This window comes from Ciconia boyciana, chromosome 1 (genome assembly GCF_034638445.1).
Source record: "Ciconia boyciana chromosome 1, ASM3463844v1, whole genome shotgun sequence".
NCBI lineage: Eukaryota > Metazoa > Chordata > Aves > Ciconiiformes > Ciconiidae > Ciconia > Ciconia boyciana.
In genome coordinates, this window is record NC_132934.1 from 86841787 (window position 1) to 86851861 (window position 10075).

At 44.8% G+C, this 10075-nt stretch overlaps 1 protein-coding gene across 1 annotated transcript in view; it reads right to left on the reverse strand.

The window, feature by feature from the left end:
• Window positions 1-9556, reverse strand: part of FAM131B (family with sequence similarity 131 member B) — a 31933-nt gene extending 22377 nt beyond the window's left edge. Inside the window, exon 1 of the mRNA XM_072850953.1 lies at window positions 9275-9556. Within this exon, the coding sequence (XP_072707054.1) occupies window positions 9275-9302 (28 nt within the window). The 5' untranslated portion in view covers window positions 9303-9556. The remainder of the gene's footprint in view (window positions 1-9274) is intronic.
• Between the last annotated feature and the right edge of the window lie 519 nt (window positions 9557-10075).

Here is a 10075-nt window from a genome sequence, read left to right on the forward strand (position 1 = left end):
GTCCTAGCCTCGTGCAATTTACACCTCAAGTAGTTCCTGAGACAGAGATGTTGCCTCTGTATTTAGTCATCTTTAAAGGAGTTTCCTTCTATTCATCTGTTCACTTTTTAAACCAAAGAAAACTTTTAGTACCCATAGCATCTTATGTCAAGGAGTTCCACAATTTAACTCTGCGTTATATGAAGAAGTGCTGGCTTTTGTTTGTTTGAAACTTGCCACTTGCTAGTTTCATTTGATGACTAGATTCTGTTTTGAAAAAGATAATGAAATATCCTTCCCTCTTCATTTTCTCCATGCTGCTCATATTACAGAGAAAATTCAGGATTTTATAGATATCTGTCGTAACTTTCCCTAATCATCTCTTTTCCATACTTGAGAAATCCCTATCTGTTTAAATGGCTCCTCACATATAAGCCACACCATACCTTTGATTGTCTTTGCTGCCCTTTCCTGAATCTTTTCCAGTTCGATTATGTCCTTTCTGAAATGGGAATGGACAATCAAGGACAACACATGATATTAAAAATATGGGCATAGCATGGATTTATGCATAGCATAATGCTGTTTCTCATTTTATTCTCTATTCTTTTCCTAATTACTAATATTCGATTGGCATTTTTACTGGTACTGAGAATTAAGCTATCCATTATAATCCCAAGATCTCATTCTTGCATGGATATAGTAAACTCAGAACCTCCATCATTGCAAATGTAACACTAGAATTGCTTTTCCTGTGTGCATCACTTTACATTTATTTACATCAAATTTCACCCATAATTTTAAAACCTAGTCATTCGATATTGTGAAATCCTTTTGCAAATCTCTGCATACAGCTTTGCGTTTGCTCCTCCAAATGATTACAGTCATTATCATACTTTGTTACCTCATTATTTACCCCCCTTTTTAATATCATTCATGGATATGGAAAAATCTGAAAAAATATCCCTGTGAAAACTGGCCATTTCATGCTAATCCTTGTTTCCTGTCTTTACCCAGCTACTTAATAATTTCAGGAACTTCCCTTTGATCCAACAGCAGATTCTTGTCTGTAACAGCCTGGGGTGAGTGACCTTTACAAATGTGCTTTGCAAATCCAAGTAGACTATAGCCATTGGATCTCCTCTTTGTCAATATGCTTGTTGACCCCATCTAAGACTTGTAAGTTGTGATATCCCTTAACAACAGTAATGTTAACTCTTCCTCAGCATATCTTATTTGTCCATGCATGAGCTAATTCTGTTCTTTGGAGTAATGTTTATTAGCTTGTCTGCTAGGCTTATCTTATTTACTAGCCTATAGTTTCCCAGATCTCAAAATCATTTTAAAGGCTGTCATCACATTAGCTTACATCTTATTGTACCAAAGTAATTGGAAGGCGTTAAAAATCATAATCAGTAGTTCAGCTCTTTCTCCAGAAGTCTTGCATGAATACCATCTGATGAGTTGTTACTTGTTTGTCTACCTGCTCTACAACCTTATTTAGTGAGGCTTCAATTTGAAGCTGATCTTCTGATGCATCCCCAACAAGGAAAAGTTCCACAGGATGAAATTCCACAACTTCCTCCACAACGAACAGATACGAAATTGGTTTTGGTTTTTTGAGGTTAGGGGATGGTGGGGGGGTGGTGGTGGTCTGCTATGGTCTTAATCCCTCTGAGTCACCTGAAGCTTCTTTAGTAGTAACATCACGCACTACGTCCTAACCATCGCACAAGACAAGGTACTTGTCTTTTACAAGCTCTTTGAATGGTTCCTGAAGTAAACATTTAATTTGCCAGCCTACACATAGGGTTAACTGAAGTCCCTGTTACTACAGTTTCCTGCCTTCACAGACTCTTTGATCTTCCTCTGGCTGTCACAGCTTCCTGTCACCATCCTGGCCGGTGATCGTAAATGGTCAGTAGTATAATCCCTAAAACTATTTTTCCCATGTGGAACGTCAATCCACATGCTAGCCATTTGGATCACCAAATTATTTTCTCCAATTTAGTTAAGAAATTTTGCACTGAAACTTTCCCCATAAGCCATGTCTGAACAGCATCTGTGGATGCAACCACATCTTCCCAGGATACAGAAACTACATTTCCTTTAAAAGTCTAGTATACTCCTGGACTTGAGAACTTGGGGCTTAAACTCACAGAGAAACATCCTGATCATCTAATCTGACCTCCTTAAAAAAAGAGAGGCTAAGGGTATTCCATTTGTTAATTATATTTTATGTTGCTGTGCTTGAACTAGAGCATTATTTCTTTTTAAATCTTGATTTTTATGTGTTCAGGTGACAGAGGACTCAGTAAATTATTCCAATAGTTAAGTATTTTTACCACTTGATTTTTTGCCTCATTTCCAATCTGAATGTATCTGCCATCCTTCCATTGCATCTTAACTGTTTTCTGCTAGGTTGAAGAGTCAGATGGTTTTGAGGTTTTTTTTCTTCACTCAAACACTTGGAGACTGTAATTGAGTCACTTCTGTAAGTTTTTATTCGTGGTTCCATGTTTATTTTCTGGCCACTCTTCAGTTTTGCAGTACTTCTCAAAGTGATAATAATAGAATTAGACAAAGTAGATGAAAAATAATTTTTTCACAAGTGCCAAATGCAGAGAAAATATAACCTTCTCTCCTCCTGTTCAATATTCAGCTCTTAATAGATCAAAGAACCACATTAGCTTCTTTGTCTGCAGCATCACAATAGTAGCTGTTGATCTACTGATTATCTGTTCAGATATCTATAATCTTTTTCAGTGTGACTGCTTTCTAACATAGAGCTCTGGTCCTGTAAATACTGTTCACGCTCTGTCGTTAGATATATGAACCCATACTTGGTTAGATTGAAACACACACTGTCTGTCAAGATTCAGTACTCCAAACGAATCAAACTGTTCCATGTCAGTGATTTATCCTTTTAATTTGTATTTTCATTTTTAGCAGTTCTTCCAGTCTTTGTAGATTCTACCAAGCTTATCAGTATTTTAGATTGCTCTCAGGATTTTGAGCAATATGTCAAAATCACATGGTACTGACAACTATATTCAGAATTGTGGGATCACATAAGGAACACAAGCTTTTCAACAATGATTCTTTCTTTGTTACTATTTTGCTATCTATTGAATTTTTATGCACTTATTCATATTCATGAATTCATATTAATATATTATCAGTCAAAGAATCATGTGGTACTAAGTTGGTTGCTAACTGATTAGTGTTTTTATCTTTTACCAATCTAGTATTTTAGATCCATTACCATGATTGTAGGTAAAGGTACTTCTATCATAGAAGCACTTGGCTGCAGGGAGTCTCATAAAAGTCATGAAATTAAGTTAGCTTGACAGGATCTGTTTTGCATAAACCCCTTCTGACTGGCATATTTGTCCTTCTAATATTTTATTGGGAATTATAGCAGATTGACAAAATTAAGTACCCAGGTCATCTCACAGAACTTTTAAAGTTGTGATAAAACCCAAGCTTTTCAATTCCACATCTTCCTCACTATTTCAAGATTTATTGAAAAACAAAGCTTTGACTTCTTATCCGACTGCTTAAAAACACTTGAGTGCAAGTTGTCTTGAATTGGCTGTTGTAAGTATCACTCTAAAATCATGGTGGTTTGCAGTTGGAGAGTATATCCTTATTAAATGAGCTGAAAACTGTTTTTCTCCTACATCCCCCAAGAAAACAGGCCTAAAATATTTATTGATTAGTTTACTTCTTCTGCTTCAATACACATCAGTCTATACAAGTCAGAGCCCCAGCTCTGTCATGTCAACGAAATACTACTCATTACTTCCATTTTCCCATCAGCTCCTTTGTAATTTCTCTCATAATTCTCTCATATTACTGCCCACAAGAGTTCCCAAAGTCAGTTTTGATGTTCCTCAAAATCACATCTGTTGTGTTCTCCACAACCACAAAAAAGAAAAAAAAAAAAAAAGTCTTCGGTTAATCAGCAACATGTCAAAGACTCTTTTCTTATACTCATGACCGTTGCTGATACACTTATCTTGTACATGTTTTTTTAATATGCAATCATGCTATTTGTTAGCCCTCTCCCCACAATAACTCTGAAACCACTAGCCTTTCTCAGTAACCCTGACGAGAGAGAGGGGTCTCAGACACTATCAGTTTGTATGCGCTTCATGACCACTGGCTGCTAGGTCCGGGAGACAGTTCTGTTCAGATCCTTACTGGCAGAAGCAAGTTCTTATCCCAGAGCCCTTTAGTTGAGTTTTTAAAGTGATCAGATTGAGAACTGCTCGGAAGAAGAAAGGCCAGACTGGGAAGAAGTAGGAATAATGAATAGTGAGACCAAGCACAAAGCAGTCTGATCTGGAAGGGAAGGTGTCCCTTTGTCCCTCTGTTCTGCTTGTCTCCCCCCCAGGTAAGAGAGGGGCAAGATACCTGGATGCCCTACTTCATGCATTCCCACTGTTTCACCCACATTGCCTATAAAGTGGAGGTTTCTATACACAACTCTCTGCTCCTTCCCCTTCCATCTGTGTGCATGCAAGTACATGAATATATCCTTAATGCCATGACTCAGTTTCCTTCTGCATTACCATTTCCTCTCCTAGGCTTCTCCCTCTCTTTATTTCTTTTCACTGACTCACATGTTGAAGGTGAAGGAGGGAGGAACTGGACATTGGGCCCCCTTGATATGATGTATGTATGCAGACTGGATGCCTCACTTTTTCACACTCCAAGTGCATAGACTACATTTGCCATACCAGATCTCAGTCCACACACCTTCAGATCTGTGGGGGGATGAGTCAGGAGGACAATGAAGGGGATGTTCACTGATTCCTCCAGCTGCTTACCCCCTCTCCTGTCAGTCTCCTATCCTGCTCCCACTCTGCTGAATCTAAAATGGCTGGATTAGAAGAAGTGGGTGGTCTTTGGCTCCATTTCTCCTACTGTGGATGCTATGAGCAATTCATTTACACTTAGTATAGTACATCCAGAGAGAAAGTAACATCGAAAGTATGTACTCCTTCCTCTGACAGTACACTGAGCATTCCTTGGCCAGTAGGGGGGAGTCCAGCAAACGAGCTAGCTGGCTTTGACAGGTCAGATTTGACCCAGAGACAGATAAATGAAGAGCACTGTCTTTTCCATTCTGCATGGCCTACGCAGTGACTGATACTGTGTGCATGAGCCTAAACCAGCTATCACTTGAGCGGTTTCTTGCAAAATTGCCAGACCAAACAAATATGGGGAGGACTTCAGCTGACAGCTGGCATTATTATGGTGAGGGAGTTTGTAGCACATGGTACTCTCAGTAGTTAAAGGAAAGCAGTGATGGGGGCAAGGTATAGTAGGAGTGTACTAACAACATGTAGAAGACCTGGGGTCCTCAGGCAGGTCAGGACTAAAGCACCAGGTCAAACCTAACTCAGAAAGTCAGCCACTCCAGGCTTTAGATCCTAAGCACAGGATCATGGGATAATTCAGGTTGGAAGGCACCTCTTGAGGTCCAAACTCCTGCTCAAAGCAGAATTAGCTATGAGGTTAGACCAGGTTACTCAGGGCTTTATCCAGTCTGGTCTTGAAAACCTCAAAGAATGGACACTGCACAACCTCTCTCGGAAACCCGTTCTAATGCTTGACACTCCTCATGGTCAAAAAGTTTTTCCTGTGTGAGCATCTGTAGTTTCTCTTCCCCCACACTCCAAAAGTACTATTAGTTTTTAATTTCTTGGAGTATTTTTCCACCATTTTATGTCACTTCACAAAACATGTCTGCTGCAGGCTTCTGTGACATGAGAGAAATCAGAGACACCACCAGAAAAAACAGAGAGCAATCTTGAGCTTAATAGGCTTGAGCTTTCTATTCATTTAAATCCATTCAAGGAATTAAGAGAGATCTTGTCACACTAGTCAGAACAGTCAATATTAGGAGATGTCTAAGCTGTGGTCAAAGGTACACTTGCAATGCATTCAGACATCTATGCAGGCCTGAAATCTTAAATTTGCCTAATTCAGTCACTGATGGTAATCAAGCTGGTCTTTGCATTTAGTTGGCATTCAAATATCTACAAGTTCCCAGCTAGATTTTGGAGCCTTAACTGTCCAGCAACCTCAGTGAAAACCTCTTTTACATTCACTGAAATTGAATAGTCCCAGCTATCATGAGAGTCTCTAGGCAGCCCCTAGGCAGCTGTCTGGGAACTATGATGGGGTAATTATCCCCAATATACAGACCTGACTTGTAGCTATTATCAGAGGCAGAAGCCAGCTGCAATGCTCATTGTGTAATTGCTATCATGCCATGTAACACAAACCACATGTATGGCATTGAGGTGTGAGTGGGTGCATCTGTGGAGAAGGTGACTGGGCATCAGTTTAGCCTTTTAAGATCACTTTTCAGCTTTTTTCATACCCTAATCCGATCATTGCCATATCTGATCATTGCCATTGTGATTTCTGGTGTCCTTTATAAGACTGAAAGATGTTATACGACTCCATTTCAATTTTACGCATATGGAGCTGCTCTGTTATGACCCTCTCAGTTACTTTTCCCCAGGGAGAAATAACCAGAAAACTCATATTTAGGGAAGAAAATGTAAAGTTGCACATCACTAAACATGTGCAAACTATGACATCTAACTAGATCATAGTAAAACGTCCCTGCGGGAGATGGAGAAATCATGTGGCTTGCTTAAAACTGGAATGGAAAAAGGCCCGGAGCAAGCTCAGGGCATAATCCTGCACTGGCCCTTGTGTGGTGAATAAACTAAATGTGACTGATTACAAGCTTTCTATCACTAATTAAAACCTCCCAAATTCTGAGTTCAAAATCTGCTACATGCAAATTCCAAGGCAAAACCAATACAAGCGTACCACCCTTCTTCTGTTTCTAGGACCTACATGGTCTTGGAAAGGCAATACAGAGCCTGTATATTGAACTAATTCTGCAAAAATCTAACCAGATACACTGTACAGCAAGAACACAAAGCTCTACTCATGCTAGGGTGTTAGTTTCCAACCACATCCAAGAGCTCAGACCTAGCACTTAAAAGCACTGATTTCCCAAAATAGGTCTGAAGAATCCTCCCAATAACTCCAGTAAGGCTGGAGTGAAATATCTAGGCTGCCAAATAAGAATTGTTCTGAATAAACCTCCATAGGTGGAGGAGTCCAAGTAAAACTCAAGGATCCCAGCTTCACCCAGTCCAACCTCTAGGACTCTAAACAGATGAAGCCCTTACTGAAGCAAAACACTGTAAAAGTTTAATGTGAAGCAGGCAGGCATGAGGCACTATTACTACATTTGTATCAGACTCCCATAGAGATTAGAATCAGAGTGGTGCAATCCCCCTTAACACACACCTTCATAACATGAGGTCAAGGAAAAATCCTCAGTTAACTGTATAAATAGGTCCCTAATGTCCACTGTGCTCTCACCAACCAGAATGAGCATATATTGCACAAACCAAAAGTCACTATAGTATGGAAAGTCCAATATCTGTACCATTAAGGTCTATATTTAAGGACTGCAATTTGCAGACAAAGTGAATTTTCAATTACCATTATCCCATCATCATTTTAATGCATAGATGCTCTTTTATATTTTCATCTATGCCCACATAACCGTATGACATTTATAAATATATATAAAAATATATATATATATTCTCAAATATATATATATATATGGGAATGATACTTGCAATAGCTCAGTTATACAAGGCTTTTTTGTAACACAGATTCCAGGTCACAGATCATAAAAATGCTGCCATGCACAGGAACAAATACTTGTGTGGTTAAGTTTGACAGCTTAAGCACATTTTGGAGTGGAGAGTGGATGTTACTAGATGTGTGTTTGTTCTTTATTTGAACAGTGTTGTGGGGAGGGGGACCAAGAATTCACACTGCTAGTTCAGACACACATTGATAGAAGGGGTATAGATATTTTGCCAGCTAACAGGATAATAATGCCCTTGGCAGTGTGTATGTGTGGAGGATATGGGAAAGGCAGGAGAGGGAGGCAATACATGTTTTGGTATGCTATATAGACACAGATCCAGGTGAGCTTGAAGAATCTTAAGGGAAGTATTGCAGTGATCTTTGCCATGTGGACATTACAGAAGACATAAGAGATTTCTTGAGGTCATGAGGACGTTTGAGACTGCTAAGAGACATGGGCTAGATGTGGGAATTAAATCCCAAAGTAGAAACTGGAGTCTGTAGTTTAAAGTTTGCTGCTGCAGGAGTAGATGGTTCCCTGAAAGTGCTCACAAAGGGCCTTCCCATTGAGCCAAGAAGTGTCACAGGACCAGGCTTTGACACAGTCCCTCAGATTTATTCCAGGGAGGTGGTTCAACTCCCTTGCCCTCAGAGGTTTCCTTTTCCCACAGATGTCACAGTGCCCACGTGCTTTGTGGAAAGGCTTGAGAGAGAGACATGAACTACCAAATGAGCTGTGTTTTTCTCTCAGAGATTGTTTTGGTGGCTTGAATGACATGTCCCCATGTAACTGATGTCTGTACATGTGCTTTGCACAGAAGGAAATTTTCCTGCAAGGAGGAAAGTGTGCCACAGGATGCTGTTTTTACCTGTAGAGACCTGTGCTTAGGGATCAAGGGATCTTTTGGTATCTGCATGTGTGCAGGAGAGGAGAGCTAGGTTACATAGCCTGAAGGCTTGGGATCCTCTGCTGTAAAATGCGCGTGGCCCAGTGGAAAGCTGCGATGCCTCCCACTGTGTCCCCTTGCAAGGGCTCTGCGAGAGGGAAAGGATTCAGTTTTGTTTGCTGTTCTCCATTGAAGTCTACGTAGGGGGAAGGAGGAGAGAAGACGACGTGCAGATCATGCAATGTTATGTATACTCGGATAACAATAAACCGCTACCGAGCAAAGGAGGCAGCCGCCGGCCGCCTGATCCCGCTTGGGGAGGCACGCCCCGCACCCACCCCCCCTCTCCGGAGGCACCGCACTGACCCACATGTTCCGCGACCTTCCGCCACGGGTGATACGGGGAGACGTCCCCTCTGCCCCGGGCATGCCCCGCAGCCCCGCTCCCCCCGGCCCCGCTGCCAGCACCTAGGCCAGCGGCCGGGGCTCCGCGGCGCCCCGCATCCGCGCCGCGGGGGACCGGGGCAGGGGGAGGTGAGGAACGGCCGCGCTCAGCTAATGGCGCTGGACGGGCCCTGGGCAGCCAGGAGGGGGCTGCGAGGGGCGACCCGCCACACTCCGCGCCGGGGGTCGTCGTGCCATTACTCGGGCGGGGGCCGCGACTGCCCGAGCATCCTCTAGCGCCGTCCCCGCCAACGCCTTACCCACAGTGCGGGATCCGATGCAGCCCATCACTCCGGCAGGGCTCCGGGGAGAGGCGGCAGCCTCAGCAGCGAGGAGGCGGAGGAGGAAGGGAGCGGGGGAGGTCGGAAAGAATCCGGTCCCTTCAGCGGGAAACGCCGGGGTGGCCCAGCCGGGACCGGCGCGGGGTCATGGTCAGGTACGAGCGCGGGGTGCCCCCGCCGGCGCGACGCAGGCGGGAGGGGAGCCCGCGGGCCAGGCTGTCATCTGCCGCCTTCGCGCTTTGTTCCGCTCCCCTTGCGGCTCCCTCGCCGCGGCCGCGTCCCTGCCTCCGCCGTGCCCCCCCCCCCCTCCGCCCGCTCCCCCCTCGGCGGCTCCCCGACGGGGAGGCGGGCTGAGATTGGGTAAACAGCTCCGGCCCGGCAGCGCCGCTCCGATTGGCTGCCGGCCTCCGCGGCCCGGGGAGGCAGGGCCGGGCCGGGCCGGGCCGGTCTGCGCCGTCCGGCCACCCTCGGGGAGCGCGGGACGTGGCCGGCGGCGGGGCGGAGGCGAGAGCCTGCCCGGCGGGCGGACAGGTGCGGGCGGCGCGGGGGGCGGGGCGGGCTGCGCGGGGCCCCTCCCGCCCGCCGGGGGAGCGGAGCGGGGCGGGGGCCGGCACAGGTGAGCAGCGGGCGGCGCCGCAGGCCGAGGGCGGGGGGGGAAGCAGGTGGGGACGGGGGGAGGCGGGAGCGCCCCCGGAAGAAGAAGCGAGGGGCGCGGGGGTGCTGGGGATGGCGCCGGCGGCGGGGCGGGCGCTGGGGCGGCGGCTGGCGCGGTTTCCCGGT